Raw genomic sequence first — 25,249 nt, forward strand, 5'->3', positions numbered from 1 at the left:
CTCCTAAATTTACTCACTCCACCTGCACTTATTAGCAGATGTGCTCTGCACTCCAGATGCAAAAATGAGTAAAACATAGGCCCCGAAGGGCGTGTAAAGATGGTTAGAGAGGTAGGAGGAAAAGAGGAAATTGTATCCAGAGCAGCCTGAGGTATCAGGGCAGCCTCCAGGAAAGGGGATAGATGAATGTAAGTAGACAGAGAATCAGAATTAGAGGAAGCCATTGCAGGCCCAAGGATACAACATGAGCTGAGACGTGCAAGTAAGAAACAGCATCACATGTGCAGACAACTACAATCAGTTGAGTATTGTGGGAGCTACAGGAGCACAGATGTTATGTGTCTCTTATGTCTCAGAGTTTCATATACAGTTGAAAGCTGTTCTAACAGCAACACATTTTGAAGTTGGCCTTTACTTGACCTCGTGTTGATCCTTTTTCTTAAAGATTTATCTATTTTGAAAGGCAGAGTTAGAGAGAGATTGGGGGGGGGGGTTGTTCTTCCATCAGATGTCTCACTCCCCAAGTGGCTGCAACAGGAGGAAGACAGGCGCCAGGAGCTTCTTTCAGGTCTCTAGCATGGGTGCATAGGCCCAAGGACCAGGGCCATCCTCCACTGTTTTCCCACACACATTAGAAGCCAGCTTAATTGGAAGTAGAGCAGCCAAGAATTGAACTGGTGCCCACATGGGATGCCAGTGCTGCAGGCAGCAGCTTAGCCTGCTAAGCCACAGCGCTGACCCTACCTCATGTTTTTAAAGCACCCTTTCAGGTAGGTATTATCACCATTTTGATGAGTAGATATATTACATATTTGTTAAAATATGTATTCAAGGCAGTTTCAAAAGGTTCGTGGAAATTTGCATTAACTTTGTTTTTCCAATAACTTTTTGAAGCCTGCTTGTATTTGCATAACCTGAAATAGGGAGGAGGGAGAAGGGTCAACTATGTACCAACTGTGACAATCTCTAATGACCTAGGACAGGGCCTAATCCACCATAATCCAGTCTGTGTATTTAGGATCACAGGAAAGCTAAGACAGCATACATCTTTGGGCTCCTTTGAGTGTGGCGTCCGTAGATTTCCAGACTTAAGCCTCCGTTGGTTTCAGATTTACTCTCCCACCTAGAGCGGTGCTCTCCCCTCCCTTCAACTCCAGGTCGGCGGGAACGGTATCTGTTCCACCACATCCAGCAAGGTTAAAGCAGGGCCCGGAAATGGCGGGCGGAGGGGGCAGGGCAAGGAGGGAGGCGGGACTAAAAAAGCTGTCTGGGAGCGAGCTTCCCCGCGCAAGCGCACTGGCGCCCCTCGCCGCCATGGCGGCGGCGCCGTCCAGTCATGCGCCAGGGGTGGCAGCGACTTCCCCTCAGGAAGTCGGGTCTCCGCCTCCTCCTCCCACCCCGCCTGTTCAGCGGCGGAGGCGGCGGCGGCGGCAGCGGTTGTTTCTGCCTCTCCGCCACCTCCACCGCGGCCTATCCGCCCGGCGGCGTTGGCGGGGAGGGGGACAGTAGTTGTAGACGCCCGCCCCTGCCTCAGAGAAGGTGAGTTCCCGCCCCGGCGGCGGGGGCAGCCCGGTCTTCAGCCCCTCAACTCCCGCGGCCCAGGAGAGGCCCTGCGCGCTCCGCACGCCGGGCGCGCCCCGAGTGTGCGAAATGGCCGACCGGGGCGCGACCGGAGCCCCTCCGCACCCCTCAGCGCCCGCCGCCCCGGCCAGGGCCCCCGGGCTCCCGGGCCCCCAGCTGGAGTGTGGAGGGCCAGAGGGGACGCCTCGGCGTGCCGAGGGAGCCGAGGTCAGAGTGGGAGCAGAGGCGGCCAGGCAGGAGCTGAGGGAAAGGGAAGAGCGGGGTGACGAGCACATTCCAAATCGAGGGCCCAGAGGGGGGAGAAAAAAACAAGCCGAGGTGCGACAGCTTCCTGGAAAGCCGAGTTCGACGTGGGATGTTCAGGGAGAAGTGAAGTGAGGGCTCAGGGAGAGGTGGAGGCAGAGTGGGGCCCTGGCGGGGAGAGAGGGGAAGGAGAGGAGGCAGGAGGTCTTGAGGTTTGCTCTTGGTGAGAATATGGCCCCGTAAGGCTGTAGTGTCTGTGAGTTAAAAGCCCATCTTGACAGCGGCCTGAGCTTCATCCTTGTCTGCCAGTGTCGTAGGTAAACAGGAATTCGAGCGCTGAAACCATTTGATTCCTAAAGTACTGAATAGCAGTGGGGAAAGCCGGGCTCCCTGGCGATCTGACTGGGCGGGTGAAAAGGGGGATGAGGGAGTCGGGGAGGGTGGGGGAAGGGAGGTGAGAAGTGACAGAGGGTTTGTCATTGGAAGTGCAAGTAGGCCAGCCGGGTCTGTCTGCTGACTGGGGATTACCGGAGTTAGGATCCTCCTCCCAAGGCGACCTGGAGCTGAGCCTGGCCTTCCTGATGACACTGCAGCGGAAGGGCTTTTGGATCCTTGAGAAACACTGCAGAGTTGCAAGAGACACACACACATATCCCAAAGGGACAGAGAAGGACTCCACAGCCATGAGCACTTTCTAGTGAATGCTTTTAAAAGGGAAGTGGGGGGATTGTCATCCGGTGTTGGCTAGAACACGCTCTAAATTTTTTCCAAACAGGAAATCAAAAGGAAGCTTGTCCCAGGGGCCTGGCCTTAGGCGACTAGAGGCTACATTAAGTTTTGGTCAGGTGTCATTTTCCAAGGGTTTGGAGGGATTTTACACGTCTCAACACATTTCCCAAACACAAAAATCTATTTCTTGACCATCTCAAATCTGAGAGACTTTTGAGTTCCTACAAATGTGATGGACCCAAATAGCCTGATTATCACAAACTGTGAGACAAAGCTTTAAAGCACTTTGGAAATTATTTTAGATGGCAGCACTTCGATCCCACAGCAGAAGATCTCTAAAAATCTCAGCCATATCCAATTTCGTCATTTTAAGTATTTGCTGTTTGCCTTTCGCTGGTGTTCGGCTCCAGAGTGAATGATAGTGGAAGCCAGAATGTTGTAGAATAGTTTAATTACTATATAAAATCTCATGAAAATAATTGCTTTTTCATGATGCTCTGTGGCCTATTTCATTGCCTTTTACACATTTCACTTAGGATGAATGGCAAATGGGTTAAACACAAATTTCTTAATACATTTTTGGGAGCATTTTTATTCCATTCACTGAAAATGGAAATTAGAAATTCATTGCAAACATTAAGTCTGTAAGTTAACCTTTGTAAGCTTAATTTGGTGTCTTAAGGCAGTAAATCTAGTATTGTTCCAGGACAAGGGATAAAATCTGAACTTCTTAGTTTTTATTTCAAACTTCCTGCTTGTCACCAACAAGTAAGCCTGAGCATTTTATAGGTGTCAGGACTATACATTATGTCTGGCTCCCATGGCCAGGTCACAGGATGATGAGGAAACAACTTCCTAAACCACTTTTTGCTGGACTCCATTTGATTTTTTCAATGACTGATTATGTGCAAAAAACTTTAAAAGCTGTCTTAGCACTATTCAGTATACTATTTCAGGGTGGTAAAGCAAGAATGCTGGAGGAGGAGTCTAATAATAGGTTGTAGTACTAGTTCCTTTACCAGTTAAATGATGATCCTAAGTCCCAAACTCTCTGGACTGGACTGGACTTCTGTGAAATGGGGAAATTGGAGTAGGCCAGTGATTCTCAACAAAGGGTGATTTTGCCCCCACAGGACTTTAGGCAGTTATCTGGAGACATGTTTTAGTTGTAACCACTGGGCTAAAAAGGACATGGTGAGTGAGCACAGGTGCTGCTGGCATCTACTTAGTACCTGACACAGATGTTGCCAACAAAATTCACAGAACAGCCCCTGCAGACATACACACAGGAGGAATTATCCTACCCAAAATTTCAGTAGTGGTGAGCTTGAGAAATGCGGTGCTAACCAAACTGTGAGGTCCTTTATAGCTTTAAAGTTGTAAACTGATTCACATTTTGGTATTCCATTGCAGGGCTGTGTACTGGGACAGTAATTCATGAGACATAAGAAACTTTGACCTGTAATCAGATGGCATTCAGAATAATAACCTTCAATTAAGGTTGAAACAATTCAGTAGGATTTGAAAAACAAAAAATTTTACCTTAAAAATTACCTCCTCACTTTGTTTCAGAAACAATTCATTTAACTTCTGCTTGATAGATGGTTAATCTGATGTTACACTATTCCACACTATTAACACTCTTAAGTTAGAAGAAGCCTTAAATAATTGTCAGCTGTGATAATGGATAAAGAAAGGGGGAAAATGTTACTTGCCACTTAGTATCTTTTTTTTCTTAAAGATTTTGTTGGGGGATTCTTAAAAAAAGTCATGCTTCCAGTTATTACAGCTTCATTCTCACTTTAAAAATCCTGATAACACCATTAAAACAGAGTTGAAACACATCTGCTAATCTATTTTGTGGCTATAGCATCTTTTTTTTTTTTTTTTTTTTTTTTTTTTTTTTTTGACAGGCAGAGTGGACAGTGAGAGAGAGAGACAGAGAGAAAGGTCTTCCTTTGCCGTTGGTTCACACTCCAATGGCCACCACGGCTGGCGCGCCGCAGCCAGTGCACCACGCTGATCCGAAGCCAGGAGCCAGGTGCTTCTCCTGGTCTCCCATGGGGTGCAGGGCCCAAGCACTTGGGCCATCCTCCACTGCCCTCCCTGGCCACAGCAGAGAGCTGGCCTGGAAGAGGGGCAACCGGGACAGAATCCGGCGCCCTGACCGGGACTAGAACCCGGTGTGCCGGCGCCGCTATGTGGAGGATTAGCCTAGTGAGCTGTGGCGCCAGCCTGGCTATAGCATCTTTATAAGGAACACCTCTGTAATGGGCCTCATGATGAGTAAATGTCAGGAGCAGGAAAGATTAAAAAATTGGCAAGCAGGGAAAATATAGAAGGTATAAGGTTACAAAAATGAAATTAAGGAACTCAGTCACAGATATGCAAAATTAACATGTGAGCAAACTTGTGTGAAAAATACACATACTTAGAGTTAATGGTCATAGTGTCATAGGATTTTCCAGGACACTTTGTAATTCAGTAAAAAACTTTGACAGTTATAATAAGTTGCATTAAGTAATGATATTTCAGAATGATCATAGTAAAAGCAAAACCGAAAAATTCTTAGCTACCTCTTCTAAAGAAAAAAAATTGAGTCAGTTTTAGAGTAAAAAAACATTTCTGGCTTCTTACTGAATCCTTAAACTATTTACATAGAAATTGCCTTAAAATATTCTCCCTTGCTCCCATGATGTTAAGCAGAGATTCAAGTCAAATGACATAAAATCTAGCTGATAGCCCTTCAGAAAACATTCATTGTGCTCCCTCTAAGTATTCAGTATTAAGGATATACGTGTGAATTAAGCTAGCCCTTTTAAAGGCCTCAATATTTCTTAGTGAAATTAAAGAGCAAGGAAGGGAAAAATTGAGTTTTAAATACAGATTAGACTTTTAAAATAACAGTGTAAATAGATGGCTGTACCCATGATGTTTTTGCTACAGGCACATCAGAGCATATTACATTGTAAATCTAATGTTGGCATCTATGAAGAATGGGGAGGAAAATGTCCAGAGAGACATTAATGGTTTTGTTTGTTAATTTCAGATCTGGTGCCCTTATTGTCAATATGTGAAAATACTAAGCATTTAAGACTATTAAGGATTGCTTCCATAATTAGCCACATAAACATTAGAGTGTGAACATTGATTTTTATCCCCCTTCTGACCTAATCACACTTACTGACTAAAGGGAATGGCATGCATTGATGACTTTCTGGTGTAGGAGATCTGCCTTGAGTCCTGGTGAAACTACTCAAGCATGATCCCTGAGCCAGGTAGCCATAGAGTACATACAGTTGTTGACATTCAAAGGCCATGGTAAACCCTTAATTATTTTTGTGGTGATTATATTAGTCTGAAATAGCTAAAACCTGTAAATGCTAAGTCAGATAACAATCTCATTTCCTGAAAGGATAAGGTTAGTAGCTCACATTACAGCTAAGAGTGTTCATGATGCTCACTGATACAGGCCTGCATTTCTAGCACAATTAAGATCTCTGAAAATGGCTTAAATAGGTTTTGGCCTTCAGAGGGAAACAATAAAAGAGCATGCTTTGACAGAGATAACAATCAGCCATCTAGTCACCTAAAACTGAGTGTTGTCCTCTGCTTAGTCTCCTAAACTTAAAAGTTTCAAAAATTCTAAAACCCATTCTCATGACTTCTATTCAGATCCTTGCCAGTACATTCAGACAAGGGGGGAATAAAAGGTTTACAGAATGGAAAGACAATACTGTCTTGATTTGCAGTTGTTACCAACATTTATGTAGAAAACCCTAAAGAATCTAGGGAAAGGCTACTAGAAACAGTTCAGCAAGGTTGTAAAACAGAAGGGCAATAAGCAATTAGAAATTGAGCTTTAAAAAATAAATATTTTGAAAGCAATTCTTTTAGACACTGTTACCAAAATACACTGAATACTAACACTGCTGAAAGAAAGAAGATGAAAATGAAGAGAGGAAATGTTTCCTAATACTCTTTAGTAAATTAGATTGAAAAATATAGGGCCGTGTTGTTTATTTGTTATTTTAGAAGGGAAGAATTGAGCTACTTATACCTAAAACATAATCAAATTAACATTCTAATTTGGCTCTATTTTTTCTTCAAAGATCAAGTGAGGATATTTAATAAAAATTTTAAAATTTAGGCTGTTGTTTAAATGCCACATCACAAGACAAATCAATGTGCTGTGCATGTTACGACAGAGAATGTACTGCAAAGCTTGAAGGTTCTGTAAACTTTTCACTCAACTGCAGTTGATTTATTTAACTTTCATAATTGCTTTTATTACATCTGTAATAAAAGACCAAGTTGTATAGAGCTGTTGAATAACAACCAACATAATTCTGTTTCTCTGAAATGGAACTTTTCTGTAGTCTTGTTCAGCTACAGAAAAAAACTTAGCATGCAGTACAAATAGGAGCATCAAATTTTTAGAATTTTGCTAGATTTCTAAAACTTAGTATCTTTAAAAAATAAAATAAAAACATTCCAAATAAGTCTCAATCAAAGCAAACTCTTGGGGCCTAATACCAGCCTGTAAGTAGCTAGTAAAATAGTTGAGATCCATTGGTGTTTCTGTTGGTGACTCTGTTTTTAGATATTGAAGCATAACAAATTAGCAGACATTAACATGGGAGATAAACTGGATTCTTCAACTACTAGGTTCAAAATCAATAAGGGTCAGATCCACCTTTCAACTTTGATGGGAACAGTACCTCTAAAACATGATTTAGCTTGAAAGTCAAAGAATTGTGTACTCAAGTCATGCGCTTCTGCCCTATAACCAATAACTTTTTGACTTCCTGTAATTAAAAAATGGGCAAACACCTCATATGTCAGTTACTCAAATGAAATCCTGAGTGACAACACAAATAGTTGACCCATACTGCATTTACTATATGCCATGACCTCTTATTAAAAAAAAAAAAATTGTGAAAGTTACCAAGAGAAAGGGAGAGACAGAGACACAGATCTTCCATCTGCAAGTTCACTCCCCAAATGAAAACAATGGTGGAGGTCTGGTCAGGCTGAAGCTAGGAGCCTGAAACTCCATCTGGGTCTCTTGTTGGGGTACTGGAGCCCGGATACTTGGCGCCATCTTGCACTGCTTTCCCAGGAGCATTAGCTGGGAGCCAGATCTAAACTTGAACAGCCAGAACTCAAATCAGCACTCATGGGATACTGGCATGAAAGTGGTAGCTTAACCCTCTGCCACAGTGCTGGATCCCCAGGAACTCTTGTAAGTGCTGAGCCTATGTTAATTTCCCTAAGGAACATATAATAATTTGAAGCATATGTAATACCTCTGTTTTAAAGATGAGGAACCTGAGGCATAGAATGGTTGAGAAACTTGACCAAGGTTACATAGCTGACAAATTGCAGGAGTCCAGAGTCCCTGGAGTCCCTATGTCTGACTCCAAGAAGCAATGAGTTAAGTAATATGACAGGCAATAGTTCTGCATATGTGATTTGGCCTTTATTTGGTGGATGGATGATCTCTCTGGAAACAAGTCCCAACACTTAAAAATCAGTTTAACAAATTAAGGTAGAATTACCACTTTTGAGGGTTTTTTTAAGCTCCTTTTTATACATTTTATTGAAGTATACTTACAATAAACTCCACATACTGAAAGTGGATGATTCAATGAGTTTATTACACATAAATACTCCCATGTAACCACTAGCCTAAGCAAAATGTCAGATACTTACATCAGTTCCAGTTTCCTCATGCCTCTTTGTGATCCACCTTTCCCTTTGCCTCTGTTCTCAGGCAACCACTAATCCACTGAAATTGTAGATTAATATGCATATAAGTTAATTTATTCAAGAGGTCTTTAAAAAGTTACTGGAAAATTTATGTTTTGAGAAAATGGGCATGGGTTTCAAAATTTTCTGCACCAAAATAATACTCCATTTTCCTCATAATTTTTTGAAGTCCCTGGTGTAGTAGATACTTGCTGGTGTCTGTCACTCAGCATGATTTTGAGATTCATCTGTGTGTTGCCATTTTGTTCCTTTGTATTGCTGAATAATTCTGTGGTAGGGATGTACCACAAGCTATGGTTTGACTGTGGTTTAATCCTCCCAAAATCATGAAAGAATTTAACCTTCAAGTCTTATGTTAGTGGTATTAAGAAAGTGGAAACTTCATCCAACTAAGATGTTTAGAAGGAGGGGCTTTGGAAAGTGATTTGGTTAGGTCATGGATCATTAGGGTGGAGCCCTATGATTGAATCCTGGTGGCTTTATAAGGAGAAGGGGAGAGACCACTTTCTCAGACATACAAATTCACGCCATGATGTGATGTGGCCAGTTGGGACGGCTCTCAGCAAATCCTGTATCATGCTGTTTGAACTTTGAACTTCCTGAACTGTGGGCCTAAATAAACTTCTTCATTATAAAGTAGCCTGCCTCAGGTATTTCATTAAAGGAATGGAAAAGCTGACCGCATTTTGCTTATTCATCTCCCATCAATAGAAAATAAGGCTTAAGTTTCTAGCTATGACGATACTGCTTCAGAAAGTTTGTGAGAAAATGGAATTAAAAGATGCGCATTTTCCACAAACATTTTGCCCTCATTCTTTTCTGAAGTGTCTGCTCAAATCTTTTCACCATTTTAAATTGAATTTGTTTTATAATTGAGTCATAAATGCTCTTTGTATAGTCTAGCTCTCAGTCCTTTGACAGATGAGAATGTTTTCTGCTACTCTGTGCTGAATGGAGAGATAGTGTAAAGCCTTGAGACTAGAAAATATTTCAGCTTTTTAAAAAGGAGAAATGGATTCTAGAAAGTAGAATCAAAAGTTTTACATCCTGTCTTAATAGTTAATAACCGATTCTGCAGTCAGACTGCCTCCCTATCACTTACTAACGGCCACCCTGGATATGTTCCTTAACCTATGCTTCAGTTGCCTCTTCTATATAATAGATAATAATATTCAGCCCATAGCATTCTTATGATGATAAAATTAGTTCTTATATATGAGTGTTTAAAACAGTACCTATTACATAGTAAGGGCAGTGCTGTATAGGTCTTACAGAATAGATTATTAATAATGTGATGCTTTGAAATAAACTTCAAAAGGTGATATAAATTTACTAAAAGCATAGGTCATGCTATACCTTAGTTCCTTTTATGAAAGAGATCACAGCAGGGTTCTGGAATCCTATTCTTTAGGTTCCCTGAAGTTTCTGAGATGTTCAGCAATGTGCCAGGAAGGTACTTAAAACTTAAGTGGCAGATTTTATGCAAAGGTGAATGACTTGTTATATCAAACGGAAGTTTCAGTAGACTCCAAGAAGTTGATGAATTTTTAAGGTAAATTATGAAACCTGAAATATATATATATATATTGTGTGTATGTGTGAGAGAGAGTGAGCACTGGCCTCTTTAGGTTGTGCCTTCAAGACCTGGTTGTAAAAGTTCATTTATGCCTGCCTATAGATTGCTTTGGTCAAAGTGTGTGAGATTCAGAACCATTGTTGGAATGGTTTCAGTTTAGGAGGGCATTTCACATGTCTTTCAAAAAAACAAAATGGGAAAATAAGACTTTACTGTGGTAGAAGTAGATTTGAATAATCAGACCCATTAGGAAAGTAGTGGGGGCCAGCGCCGCAGCTCAATAGGTTAATCCTCTGCCTTGCGGCGCCGGCACACAGGGTTCTAGTCCCGGTCGGGGCACTGGATTCTGTCCTGGTTGCCCCTCTTCCAGGCCAGCTCTCTGCTGTGGCCCGGGAAGGCAGTGGAGGATGACCCAAGTGCTAGGGCCCTGCACCCCATGGGAGACCAGGAGAAGCAACTGGCTCCTGCCATCAGATCAGCACGGTGCGCTGGCCGCAGCGCACCGGCCCCGGTGGCCATTGGAGGGTGAACCAACGGCAAAGGAAGACCTTTCTCTCTGTCTCTCTTTCTCACTGTCCACTCTGCCTGTCGAAAAAAAAAAAAAAGAAAAAAAGAAAAAGAAAAGTGGGGAACGTTATAGAACATGGTGTTTGAAGAGATGTTGCATGTGATTTTGGAATAAGCTTAGATCTGCGCAAATTGTTTCTTAATATACAGATAGATTGCTAATTAATGGACAAATCATAGACACAGGAACAGAGTGAATTCTTTGCAGCCTGCCATAAGTATTGCCCATGTCCTGTTTAAAGTTTTCACCATTGACTTGAATGAAGACATAAATTGAATACATACAAACTGTGTGTGAGAGACATAGTAAATACTGAAGAATGAAAGAATTTGATACCTCTTTAAAGGTTTATTCATTACATTTACTTGAGAGGCAGAGCAACAGAGGCAGACCTTCCATCTGCTGGTTTACTCCCCAAATGACTGCAACAGCAAGGACTGGGCCAAGCTGAAGCCAGGAGCCCAGAACTCCATCTGGGATTTCCATCTGGGTGGTAGGAACCTAAGCACTTGGTGCATCAACTGCTACCTCCCTAGCACACTAGCAGGAAGCTGGAATGGAAGCACAGGAACCAGAACTGGAACCAGCACTCTGATAGGCATGCCAGATGGCAGATTAACCCACTGTACCACAACATCTACCCAAGAATTTGAGTTTTAAAAGATCCTCACATTTGGAAATGGTGAACTGTTAACAAGAGAAGGTATTAATCCCTGCACTTAGAAATCTCTTATCAGTATCATGGTAGAAGATAGCCTGTTTGGGGGGAGAGATGCTACTTCCAGGTCTTAACAATTATAAATAGAAATCAGTAATATGACTCCCATTAAAAAATGTTAATGCTAAATAAACTGGTGGGTAAATCAGGGTAAGCAATCATTTTCACTGTACTCCACAATAATCACAGCCTATGTTTTTCAAATTATATAATGCTACAACCTTTGTAATGAGTAAATAGTAATCACTATACAAATGGAATAGAATTAACATCAAATTTTTCTAAGGGAAGCTTTATACAAGCACTGTGCCTTTGTCTTTGATGGTTCCTGTTGCCCACAATGTGTACTGAGTGACACATACTTCGTTAATTCAAATGCTCAACTATTATAATTGGAAAGAATTCCAGAGTACACAGGACATGTAAAAGTTATTTAAGCTAGTTGCACATACAGGAATTGAATACATCGAGGAATGGGAGAAGAAAGGACATGATTTTAAGAATTTGATAGAATCTGAGTTTATTCCAAAACAAAATTCTCTCTTTTTGAACACTCTGCTTCTCCATTCCACTCCCTTCTTCCCTCCCTCTGGGAAATAACAACAACAAAAATAACTCTTCTTTGTCTTCATTACTTCCACTGACAAGGACAGCTTTACTTGGGATCACAGTTTAGAATTACCTGTGTTTCCTCTGTCCTCCTCCTACCTGCTCTCTTCCCAGTTATCATAGATACCACTTTTGAATGTCTCTTAAATTCCTCTTCCTATTACTCCCTCCCTCCGTCCCTCCCTCCCGGATTTGTTTATTTGAAAGAATTCCAGAGATGGATACAAAGAGATCTACCATCCACTTGTCTCTCTTTAGATCTCCCACGTGGGTGGCAGGGTCCCAGACGGTTGAGCTGTCTTCTGTGCTTTCCCCAGATGCATTAGCAGGGAGCTGGATCAGAAGTGGAGCAGCACGGACATGAACCAGTGCCCACATGGGATGCCAGCATCACAGGCAGTGGCTGTACCTGCTACGCCACAATGCTGGCCCCTCTCTTCCTGTTTCTACTGCCACTCTTGATACAGCCCAATAATCCACCTATAATGGATTGCAAACAGTTCTCCCATTTTGAGTCTCCTTGTCTTCTTAACTGCAAAATTAATTCCAAATGCCTCAGTAGGACTTACTGTGATGGGCCCCACTCTACCTTTGGCACTGTCCTTTATTACTTTGACATACATCTTGTCTTACTTGAAGTAGAAGTGGCATTTCTAATGCCCTTCCCTCTCCAGAATAATCTTTTTCCATCCTTTTTTAATTTTTTTCTCTTAGTTTTACCTCTCTGGATAGGCAATTCAAAATCTGGTTTTCTCCTCCAAGCTTTTCCTATGCCCTCCCATAACCCTCAGCAAAAAGACAGCATCCAATATGGGTGCTAGTTCAAGTCCCAGCTGTCCCACTTCATATCCAGTTCCCTGCTAATGTGCCTGGAAAAGCAACAGAAGATGGCCAAGTGGTTGGGCCCCTGCACCCACATAAGAGACCTAGAAGAAGCTCCTGAATCCTGGCTTCAGTCTGGCCCAGCCCCGGTCGTTGTGGCCATTTGGGGAGTGAACTAGTGGATGGAAGATCAATCTGTCTCTCCTCTCTCTGTACCTCTGCCTTTCAAATCATTCAAAAAAAAAAAAAAATCTAACTCTAGCAAATGACACATATGGCAAGGTATTTTAATTTCTTTAAATCCAAATATCCCCCTCTTCCAGGCCAGCTCTCTGCTGTGGCCAGAGAGTGCAGTGGAGGATGGCCCAAATCCTTGGGCCCTGCACCCCATGGGAGACCAGGAGAAGTACCTGGCTCCTGCCATTGGATCAGCACGGTGCAGCGGCCGCAGCGGCCATTGGAGGGTGAATCAACGGCAAAGGAAGACCTTTCTCTCTGTCTCTCTCTCTCACTGTCCACTCTGCCTGTCCAAAAAAAAAAAAAAATCTAAATATCATAATCTTCAAAATGTGGGAAATCCACTTATCTTTTTATAGAGGTAAAAGATGAATAGTTTATACCTTTGTTTGCATAGACTAAATAAATGCTTATGTCTGTTCCCTCACCTTTCCCATAGTACCTGTAGACAAAATTCAGTAAATAGTGATGAAGTTTAATAGTGTAAAGGCATGGATTGAAAAATGAAGGGATAGCTGAAAAAACATAAAACCTAAGTAGATAAGAATTGTTAGAAAGATGGCTGGGAGCTTGGGAATATGATGCTAGCTAGTAGAGATAAAGAGCCTGCTGGGGCTGGCGCCGCAGCTCACTAGGCTAATCCTCCACCTAGCGGCGCCCGCACACCGGGTTCTAGTCCCGGTCGGGGCACTGGATTCTGTCCTGGTTGCCCCTCTTCCAGGCCAGCTCTCTGCTGTGGCCAGGGAGTGCAGTGGAGGATGGCCCAAGTGCTTGGGTCCTGCACCCCATGGGAGACCAGGATAAGTACCTGGCTCCTGCCATCGGATCAGCGCGGTGTGCCTGCTAGAGTGCACCGGCCATGGCAGCCATTGGAGGGTGAACCAACAGCAAAGGAAGATCTTTCTCTCTGTCTCTCTCTCTCACTGTCCACTCTGCCTGTCAAAAAAAAAATGCCTGCTGGATAAAGGAATTCATGGTAACCCCAAGTTTCTTACCTTAGTTTATTACAGCATTGCTTTTTAGAAGTGGGAAGTCTGGTAATAACAGCTGAACAAGGAGAGAAATTATTTTTCTGTTTTAAACTGTCCTCAGTAAACTTTATACTAAATTCTGGTTGTCACCAAAAGACAGTATCTATTTTTATTAAAGACTTGTAGGGGGCCCGCGCCATGGCACAGTAGGTTAATCCTCCACCTTCGGCACCAGCATCCTGCACAGGCACTTGGTGCTAGTCCCAGCTGCTCCTCTTCCAATCCAGTTCTCTGCTATGGCCTGGGAAAGCAGTGGAAGATGGCCCAATTGGGCCCTTGCACCCATGTGGGAGACCTGGAAGAAGCTCCTGGCTTTGGATTGGTGCAACTGCAGCCATTGTGGCTATTTGGGGAGTGAACCAGCGGATGGAAGACCTTTCTCTCTGTCTCTCCCTCTCACTGTCTGTAACTCTACCTCTCAAATAAGATAAATCTAAAAAAAAAAAGACTTGCAATAAGTCAATATATTGTCCCCATGGTCAGTTTGCACATTAATCCTGAATCAAAGGTTGTTCCTTTTTACCCTGCTGAGACTTTAGAGTCCAATATAATTATATGTTTTAAACAACTCAAATTTTTTGAGATACTATATATGACATAACATTTTAAATTATCCATCAAGTTTTCTTTTTTTTAGATTTATTTTGTTGATTTGAAAGAGTTAACAGAGAGAGGTAGAACAGAGAGATGTCTTCCATCTGCTGGTTCACTCCCCCAGATGGCCACAATGGCTGGAGCTGTGCTGATTCGAAGCCAGGAGCCAGGAGCTTCTTCCACGTCTCCCACGCGGGTGCAGGGGCCCAAGGACTTGGGCCATCTTCTATTGCTTTCCCAGGCCAAAGCAGAGAGCTGGATTGGAAGAGGAGCAGCCAGTACTAGAAGGGTTTTTTTTTTTTTTTAATTATTTACTTATTTATTTATTTGAAAGAAAGAGGTCTTCCACTCACTGTTTCACTCCCCAGATGGCCACCACAATGGATGGGGCTGGGCTAGGCCGAAGCCAGGAACCCAGAGCTGCTTCTGGGTCTCCCACATGGATGCAGGGGCCCCAGCACTTGGGCCATCCTCTGCTGCTTTCCCAGGTGCATTAGCAAGGAGCTGGATTGGAAGCTGAGCAGCTAGGACACAAACTGATGCCCATACCGTATGCTGACATTACGGGTGATAGCTTAACCTGCGATGGCGCAACTCGTTCTTTCCAGAATGTTTCTGGTATGCAGTTATTATTAGCTTGAGCACATAATATATTTAAGCAAACCTTTTTAATCTTTAATATATATTTATGGAGTTTTTAATTGCAAAGTCATACTTTTTGCAAAAGTTAATATGGACATGTACACAGAGTGGAATGTTACATGTTCTCACCTCCTCTATTACTTTCCATTTATTTCCCATTTCGTAATTCCATTAAGTTTAGTAAATATCGTTTCCAGTTGTTTCACTGTAGGTATCTAGCTAACAAACATGATCAGGCTGTCAAACATACTTCATGAGTCAGTACAATTACACTGCATCAAGGTATGATAATCACTTCAAGATGCAGGCAGTGGGGGTATCCAGTACATGAAAGGGGGCTCCTCAGACCATGACTTCCCACAATGGATGTGTATCTCTGACCCAGAATAATAGATAAGGTTTCTAACTGAGCTTCCCAGAGTCATTTCACACAGTGGGAGTGTGAATTATCTCCATATAAAACCTAAAGAGTTAAAGAGGTTATGTGACATTTGTTCAGGGAGCTGTGCCTCACAGTTTGGGTTTATTTACTATCAGTAATCCTTAGCAGGGCCATCTTGCTAAGTGCATGTTAGAGAGAACGTTCTCTTCCTCATAATAAGTATCATCAGTCTACTCAGAGGTCTGGATTCCACCTGCCTTCTTTCCACGCCACTTCTCCAGCAAAGGAAGTGAATGATCTTAGGCCAGCTGCATTAACTGCTTCTTGGTACAAATACAAATGTATTTAACTTTCAGCTGTGTATATTGGATTGTTTCTACTAAAATTGGTTTTTATGATTGATAGATCAATGGATAGAAAAATAGAATTCTACATCGTTTTTTCCCCTTAATATACAGATATTTCTTCATTACATGTGGTTCCAATTCATTCATTTAATCGTCTACATAGAAAGTACAATTTTGATATCACATTATAAATTCTATCTTAGCCCGTTTTGTGCTGCTGTTACCAGAATTTAACTGAGTAATTTATGAAGGAAAGAAATTTTTTCTAACCATTCTGGAGGCTGTGAAATCTAATATCAAGGTGTTAGCATCTGGTGGATTCCTTCTTGCTGTGTCATCCCATAGCAAGGGAAGGTGAGAGAGTGAGAAAGAGGGAGAGCACACATGCACCCAAGAGATCAAACTCAAAACTTCAAGACCTTGTATAATTGGCTTTCATCCATTCCTGGGGATGCAGTTCTTGTGACCAAACACTTGACTCCAGCTCCCAACGGTATTCATTGGGGGTTAAGTTTATAACACATGCCTTTTGGGGGATATATTCAAACCATAGCAGTATCCTATTTTTACACTGGTTGACTATAAAATAAATTTCACCTATTAGGAGCTTTATTTTATGTGTAGACCTCATGTGTAAATGTAGCAGTTTTGCATAAATTATGATGAGAAAAACTTAAATGGATATAGATGGCTTTGAGCCTTATTTAATGAAAATTCCTGTAGGCACTCGTGGGAGAAAGTTGTCTACCACAGGCAAACATTGTTTATGGTTCCTCCATGTGGTTCTTAGATGATATTAGCAGTTGCCCCTTGATATATTTGCAGGGAATTGATTCCAGGACCTCCCCCCAATGGATACCACACTGTCCACAGATGCTCAAGACCCTTATATAAAATGGCATTGTAGTATTTAGCATATAAGTTACACACATCTCACATACTTACTTTAAAATAGTTCATATGATGTAAGGTACTATGTAAGTAGTTATTAAACTATATTGTCCAGTGAATGATGATAATAAATCTACATATGCAGTACATATGCAATTTTTTTTAAAAAAATTGCATATAGAAATCATGGACACAGAAGACCGGCAGTAACTCAAGCAAGTGACTATCTTAAAATAGACTACATTTCTTGAGATGGTTTGCTTTATATAAAATACAAAAGGCCAAGACTGGATTTCTCAATCCAGCCTTTCAGTATTGGTGCCCCAGCTTATTTCCATGAGGCCAAGTGAATTTCCTTCAGAATGATATTTTTTGGACCTAGTCAGCATATTACCATGTTAAACATGTGTTAAGTCTCTAACATTTTCATTTTTAAATTGCCATGCTAGTGAGCAAAAACTCAGAGTAGTCTTGAAAGTAGTTAGGAGATAAAAGATTTGAAATAATACTTGAAATGATACTACTTGTTGAAGATTGAGATTACACTCAATGTCTAATAAGATACTCTGTCTGACCTCCATTTGTTTCATTCACAGATCCACATTGAATGGATGAAGAGAGAGCTTGTTACAGATACTTTCTGTAGAAGGCATCTATACAGTAGTGCCACAGTTTTTGAATAATAAAGTATTTCACTCCGAGAGGTAGGTAGAAAATAAAGGGAATGTGTCCTACCGAAGCTTTTGAAATATAGCAGGCAAACTTTTCATGATTTTATTTAATCCTTACGAGAACCTTGTGAAAGAGAAGATATTATTCTTTTAAAGAAAAAAAAAAAAAAGGCAGAGTTACAGGGAGAGGTAATGAGAGAGAGAGAGAAAGTCTTCTGTCCTTTGGTTCACTCCCCAAATGGCTGCAACGGCTGGAGTTGGACCAATCTGCAGCCAGGAGGTTCTTCCGCGTCTCCCACATGGGTGCAGGGGCCCGAGGACTTGGGCCATCTTCTACTGCTTTCCCAGGCCATAGCAGAGAACTGTATTGAAAGTGGAGCAGCCGGGACTCAAATCAGTGCCCATATAGGATGCTGGCATTGCAGATGACAGCTTTACCTGCTCTGCCACAGCGCCAGCCCCAGTATTGTCCTTTTGATTGATGGGGAAACGGGCTCAGAGAAGGGAAACAACCTGCTGACTTATTTTAGGGAATTAGGATTTAAATCTAGGAGTCCCTGGTGTGAGTTCATTTTCTTTTCCTCACATTATTTTGTCTTCCACTTTATCTAGAAAGCCACCGTATCATTAGCTCTCGTAGTAAGTGCAAGGAGAACATTATAAAGCCTGAAAAGGAAACTATTACCATAAATTAAGAGATGTTAGACCCTCCAGAAGCTTCCTTTATAGGAGTTGAAGGTCATAAAAACAATATGTAGCAATCTTACCCTTAACAGCCTTTTATTGAGGTACAGAATTATAGGATGCTAGAGCTAGAAATAAAATGTCTAGTGGTCTTGCATATTTAGTTTGCAGATGAAGAAACAGATCCAAAAGGGTTGCCATTCTCCTTAGCTAGTCCTGGACATATCTTAGCCTATGAATGAGGTCTGATTTCCTATCCAGTGTTCTGTACTTACATATGTGTGACTTCTTGTTCTTTACCATCTTTCCCCTGTAATGGTCCCCTAGAGAAAGAATAATCTTTTATATACTAGTACTCGTATATACCGCATTACCATAGTCTCTTCCCACTCTGCTCTTTTCATGCTCATAGACGTGGCTGGGTTTTTAGATCTCCTGAATCCCTGTGTTTGGGACACCAGAAGTACTACATGTGTTTACTTATAAGAAACATAAAGCCAGGGCTAGCGTTGTGTTGCAGCAGGTTAAGCCACTGCCTGTGACTCTGGCATCCCATGAGTGTCCATTCAAGTCCTAGCTGCTCCATTTCTGATCTAGCTTTCCACTAAAGTGCTGGGGAAAGCATGGCCCAAGTACTTGGATCCTTGACACCCACGTGGGAGCCCAGATGGAGTTCTAGGTTCTGGTTCGGCCTGGCCCAGCTCTGGACTTTGCAGCCATTTGGGGAGTGGACCAGCAGATGGAAGATACCTCCCTTCCCTTTCCCTTTCTTTAACTGCCTTTCAAATAAACAGAATATCTTAGAAACATAAGGTCAACTGTGCTATTTTGCAGAACTCATCCAGCTAGTTTCCCTTATTAGTAATCTTACCAGAAACTGCATTTTTAGTTCATATATAGTTGAGATGACTGTACAGTAATTAACAGTTAAGTCTTGACCTTGGCTTGAGATCATTTGAATTCAAATCTCAGCTCCACAATTAATTGCTGGACAAGTTACTTATTTCTCTGAGTATGTGTAACCTGCAGGATGGTAGTAGTAATCTCTATCTTGCCGTGGTAGAATTAAGTGAAATCAAATATCTGAGTGTGTCTTGTCTGTTCTCACTCCTCAGAACCCAAAGATCTGAAGTTCATGAAAAGAGATAATCAGAGGGTTTTATGATAACCTGAACTGAAATATTAAAAATAACTTTTGACTGTAAAGTAATAATAAATATAGGAAATACTTTTATATAGAGATACAAGAAAATAATAGTCATTTATAATTATGCTCAAAAGGCGGTATTTCTGTTTTCCCTGTGTTACATTTTAGTTACTTTTGGGTGGTCAGTTTTATAACTTTTACTCAGGTTATTTCTGTTAGGCTTAAACTATAGTTCATTCCTTCTCTTACAGAAAGTTTAGAGGTAGGCAAGGGGAGGCTGCTATGACAGCTCCACAGTGTTAGGTGAGAGGGCTCTGTTGTCTTCCGTCTGTTTGCTCTGTGGCACTGGCTTCATTCCTCATGTTCCATGATGACTGAACTCCAACCATAGCATCTTCATTCCAGCAACAGGAGGGAGGGACCTCTTGGAGTCCTACACAGCACTTCAGCTTGCCTCTTATTGACCAGAATTTATTCATACAGCCACATCTTGCTTTAAGAATGGCTGGAGGCCGGCGCCGCGGCTCACTAGGCTAATCCTCCACATAGCGGCGCCTGATTCTGTCCCGGTTGCCCCTCTTCCAGGCCAGCTCTCTGCTGTGGCCGGGGAGTGCAGTGGAGGATGGCCCAAGTCCTTGGGCCCTGCACCCATGGGAGACCAGGAGAAGTACCTGGCTCCTGCCATCGGATCAGCATGGTGCGCCAGCCGCAGCGCGCCGGCCGCGGCAGCCATTGGAAGGTGAACCAGCGGCAAAAGGAAGACCTTTCTCTCTGTCTCTCTCTCTCACTGTCCACTCTGCCTGTCAAAAAAAAAAAGGAATCGCTGGAAGGGGCCAGCACTGTGGCATAGTGAGCTAAGCCTCTTGCAGCATCACATCCCATATGAGCACTGGTTCAAGTCCCGGCTGCTCTTCTTCCAATCCAACTCTCTGCTATGGCCTGGGAAAGCAATAGAAGATGACCCAAGTCCATGGGCCCCTGCACCCACATGGGAGACCTGGAAGAAGCTCCTGGCTTCAGATCAGCCCAACTCTGACTGTTGCGCCCAATTGGGGAGTGACCCAGAGGATGGAAGACCTTTTTCTCTGTCTCTCCCTCTCTGTCTGTAACTCTGTCTCAAATAAATAAATATTTTAAAAAAAGAGAAATGTGGAATAATATTAAAGGACAAAACAGACTAGGAAATGAACATCAGTAAAAAATGAGATAAAAAGATTAATTTTTTAAAAAAAGAAAAAGAATAGCTAGAAAATATAGTCATTTAGCTAAGTACATTGCCTAAGGTTTGTTAGTAAGGAAGAAAGAAAAGTATGTTGGGAAGCAACTGGTAGTTTCTGTTACAAACAGGAACCTAAAAATTGTTGTAAAATCATTTCTACTGGAGTTGATACTTTGCTTTGAAAGTCAAACTCTTGGGGCCAGCACCGTGGCACAGTAGGTTAATCTTCCACCTGCGGCGCCAACATTCCATGTGGGTGCCAGATTTAGTTGCAGCTGCTCCTCTTCCAGTCCAGCTCTCTGCTGTGGCCCGGGAAGGCAGTGGAGGATGGCCCAAGTGCTTGGGCCCCGCTCCGGCATGGGAGACCAGGAGGACGCAACTGGCTCCTGGCTTCGGATGGACACAACTCCGGTCATTGCGGCCATTTGGGGAGTGAACCAACAGAAGGAAGAAATTTCTGTTTCCCTCTCACTGTCTGTAACTCTACATCTCAAATAAGTAAAAAATAAAATAATAATAATAAAAAAAGAAAGTCAAACTGTTGGTTCAGATCAAACATTACTCATAAGTGTTACTGTCACATTTAGAGATAAAAATATGAGATAACTTATTCAATAAACACAATGTTACTTACCTTTCCAGGGTTAAAAGCATGCTTAAGAAGTTAGGCGTTATTTTCACATTTTTAAAAACAAAATAATAAAATGAGGATGAATTTTTAAAATGGCCTCATAGACCAATGATGGTATAATTACAACCTTTGAGTTATTCAATCTTTATAACAAGATTGTGCTTGGTTTCAGGTGAATGGGAGTGAAATATTGGACAAAAGTAGATTTTATGTCTCTGCATCATGGTTGTTAGCTCTCCGGTGTTGTACAGCTTCACTGTTTGCAGAAAGTTCATGCTGAAAAACGAAAGTAATTAATGGATGAATATGATCAGATTTCTCCACCAAGTTCTCAGCCTGCTAAGGGTAAGACTCTTTCACTTCTTTGTTCATATCTATGCCATCTGTGGTCTTTAAGGACTAGCTTCTTCCACTTAGCATAATCTCTTCAAGGTTCATCCATGTTGTACTGTGTATCAGTACTTCATTTTACATTGAATAATATTCCATTGTATGAACATGTCACGTTTTGTTTTTTAGTTGATGGCCATTTGAGTTGTTTCTGCTTTTTTAGCTTTTATGAGTGGTACTGCTGTGAACATTTTTGTACAAGTTTTTGTGTGAATATAGACTGTCAGTTCTCTTGGGTATATATGTAGAGATGGAATTGCTGGGTCATGTAGTAACTCTAGGCGTAACATTCTCAGGAACTGTCAAGTTGTTTTAGAAAGTTGCTATACCATTTTACATTCCTACCAGTAACATATGAAAGTCCCAGTTGTTCTGCATCCTAACCAACACTGCTACTGTCATTCTCTTTAATTTCATTTTAGTGAGTAAGTTTTAATTTACATTTACTTGATGACCAGTGACTTTAAATATCTTTTCATATGCTTTATTGGCCATTGGTTCATATCCTTTTCTGAAATATCTGTTAAAATATTTTGTACATATTTAATCAAGTCTTTGTTATATATATATATATATACACTTTTAATTATTTATTTATTTATTTGAAAGGCAGAGTTACAGAGAGGCAAAAAGAGAGAGAGAGAGAGAGAGAGAGAGAGAGAGGGAGGTCTTCCATCCACTGGTTCACTCCCCAAATGGCCGCAACGGCTGGCGATGGACCATTCTGCAGCTGGGACTCAAACTGGCGCCCACAGGGATGCCAGCACTGCAGGCAGCAGCTTTACCTGCTACACCACAGCACCTGACCTCTGTTTTATCTTTATCATTATTCTAATCAGGATTTTTATTCAAGTTAAATAGGAACTTAAGTTTTCTAATTCACCAGATTAGACTTCATTTATACTTTATTTTTACAAATTCCCTGAAAAACTAGCTGACCATTAGTGCTAAGTCAGGCTTTTCTTTCTTTTACAGGGAAGAAATGTTTCACTTCTAAATGAATTATGGTGCCTCCCAATTTGAGGAGTTAAAATATATCACCCAAAGCATCTAGGGCATTATACCTCACTAAGTACATCTGCTGCTATAATTGTACTTATGTGGTATTCAAGGCAGGGAAAGAAAAGAAATCAGGAATAGTGTTGCCTTCCCCCCACAAAAAAGAATCAAACAAGCAAACAAAAATCTCTGCTTTATCTACTTTGATATCTCTACATCAGTCCTGTCCCTTCTTAGTGTTACCCTCCATTTTCTGCCTTCACCCCCTTGCGGGTACTTTAGGCAGAACAAACCAGCAGGCATTCTAGAATGCTTGTCTCACCAATCAGAAGTAATGGAATGAAATCCAAACCCTTAACAGAGGGCACAGAACTTGGTTCCCTCGTCTTCCTCATACTCTGTACCCAAGAATAGCTTTCATCTCATAGATGACTTTCTAATTCCTACCATCCCCAGACTATTTTACAAACATCTTTTTTATTGTTTAAGCCTTATAGTACTCTAGTCAGGTGAGTATGTATATTTTGTTTTGTTTTTGTAAACTGAAGATTTTAAAGATCAAATTACTTTCCTGTGATTCTGTTACATCTCTTAGAAAACAATATATAGGAACTGATTAATCAGAACTTTAGAAACCATCTGAACATTCACATCAGGCCACCTGCCACGAGTGTGTGATTCTTACCCCTACATGTCTTAAATTTTTAGCCTTACAACAGCATCTGATAGGTCAATTCCTTTCTACCCTCTTCCAAGAAGCATTAAGTTGCGAGTAGCCTGGGAGATGCGTGATCCAGATGGTATTTTTTGATGTACAGTGTCATGATATTTGACTTACATATCAAATTGTTTTAATTTATTTTGGCTTCTTTATTTTTTGAAGTTCTTTTCAAGAGCAAAGGCACTATTCAGAACGAAATAATCTACTAAGGATTTTCTCCCATCTTCTCTGCAGAAAATCCCTTTTTGTCAGGCTAATGAAGCATTCAAAGAAGACATATGACTCTTTTCAAGATGAACTTGAAGATTATATTAAAGTACAGAAAGCCAGAGGCTTAGAACCGAAGACTTGTTTCAGAAAGATGAGAGAGGACTATTTGGAAACCTGTAGGTACAAAGAAGAGATGGATTCCAGACCCAGGTACAGGATGTTTGATCAAAGACTCCCACCTGAAACCATCCAGACCTACCCAGGATCATGCAGTATTTCACAAAGCATGGAAAACCGGTTACCTCAGTGGTTACCAGCTCACAACAGCAGGCTGAGAATAGACTCTCTGAACTACTGCCAGTACACCAGGGACTATTTCTCACAAAAGCCAGTACCCCTGAACCTTAGTCAGCAAGAATACAATTATGGCTCATACAGTGTAGAGCCTGGAGGTTACAAGCACTTCTCAGGAAACAGTACCAGAGCCCATCAAGCCGGTCATAAACAGATCCATCAGATGAGGACAAGGTGCCCTGAGGAAGGTGGAGAAAGACCAGAGGAGGGGCGGCCCAAGCATAAGAGGAAAAGAAGTTATGAGGAAATGAATGTAGACAAACATAAGAGCATCCCCCCAAATAAGACAGAGATAGAAACAGAAACTGTACAGGTCAGTCCAGCAAAATGTAAGAACCGAAAGGAGAAAAAAAGCCGAAATGTAGCCTCTAAGAAAGAGGAACGTAAGCGTAGAAAAGAGAAAAAGGAACAAGGCAAAGAAAAGACAGAGGAGGAAATGCTTTGGGACCAGTCCATCCTTGGATTTTGAAGCTGTTCAGTTGGTCCTCCTGAGGTTAAGTTGAAAAAAAAAAAAATAGCTGAGGAGCTTGGTTTTATGACGTTCATGTTTGAATCACTTTTCTTATGTGAACAGGTATTTAACTTCTAACAAAACCCAAGCGAACAGGAAGGATTTAGTACACGTGCTTTCCAACACAGAAATGACTTTTCCTCGTTTTCTAAAAGCATTTTCCATTTTTCTTAACATACAATGTAACTTCCCTTTATGAGAGTGGGTCTGCTGTTATTCATCCAAATGCTATGATGGTGGAATTATTTTCCCTTGGGAGATCAATTTATTTCAAGTTGGAGGATTAATAGGCTTTGCAGAATCTATTTCTTGATTGGATTTGTTTTGTTTTTGAGTTGGGTATCTTTCTGTCCATTGGTTTTCTCTACAAAAGCAATTTAGGTTATTCTTCCTTTGTTAGATCTACCTTGCAGCGTATTTTCTAGGTTGGAAAGTGGAAAATAAAATGCATTATAATAATAGTAAGTTTAGGTTACATATAGTATTAAAAGTTCAAAGAGTCTTTCTATAAAATCGGTTTATATTCTGGAAAGGTTTATAATAAAGACTTCTAATTTCTGCACATTGTTGTTCCGTGTCTGTGATCTGTGTGGGCCTTGAGGTACAACGAGATAAACCAGCACTTGGGATGCCTACATCTTATATTAGAGTCCCTGGTTTAAGTTCTGTCTGCTCTGCTTCCAGTCCAGCTCCCTGCAAATGCACCTGGGAGGCAGCAAACCATGCCTCGCGTGCTTGGGTCCCTACCACCCACATGAGAGACACAGATTGAGCTCTGGGCACCTGGCTTCAGCCTAGTCCAGCACTGGCTGTTGTGAACATTTGAGGAGTGACCCAGAAGATGGAAAATCTCTGTGTCTCTAACTTTCAAATGCATGAAAATATGTTTAAAAACTAAAAAAACAATGCTCTGTTCCCAAGCAACAGTGATTTCCTTTTGGTAAGGAAGAGCAATGATGGCATTTTGTTC

General features: G+C 41.5%; 1 protein-coding gene across 3 annotated transcripts; it reads left to right on the forward strand.

Moving 5' to 3' along the window:
• Positions 1-1,404: 1,404 nt before the first annotated feature.
• On the forward strand, positions 1,405-24,841 carry KRCC1 (lysine rich coiled-coil 1). Of its 3 annotated transcripts, XR_016229226.1 has the most exons (4): positions 1,405-1,539; positions 17,339-17,446; positions 21,267-21,439; positions 23,439-24,841. XR_016229226.1 is itself a non-coding variant. In XM_089326138.1 (2 exons), the coding sequence occupies exon 2, from the start codon at positions 23,461-23,463 to the stop codon at positions 24,235-24,237; it is 777 nt and encodes a 258-aa protein (XP_089182264.1). In that variant the 5' UTR covers positions 21,299-21,439; positions 23,439-23,460; the 3' UTR covers positions 24,238-24,841. The 3 variants fall into 3 exon arrangements, 1 of the variants encoding a protein (XP_089182264.1); XR_016229227.1 differs by lacking the exon at positions 17,339-17,446; XM_089326138.1 differs by lacking the exons at positions 1,405-1,539; positions 17,339-17,446 and having other exon boundaries at positions 21,299-21,439.
• The last annotated feature ends 408 nt before the right edge of the window (positions 24,842-25,249 follow it).

The sequence above is a fragment of the Oryctolagus cuniculus genome, chromosome 2 (assembly GCF_051225735.1).
Source record: "Oryctolagus cuniculus isolate XC-2025 breed Fujian yellow rabbit chromosome 2, ASM5122573v1, whole genome shotgun sequence".
NCBI lineage: Eukaryota > Metazoa > Chordata > Mammalia > Lagomorpha > Leporidae > Oryctolagus > Oryctolagus cuniculus.

Excerpts from the sequence above, each read along its gene's own strand:
- KRCC1 (XM_089326138.1), top strand. The coding sequence starts at position 23,461 with ATGAAGCATTCAAAGAAGACATATGACTCTTTTCAAGATGAACTTGAA.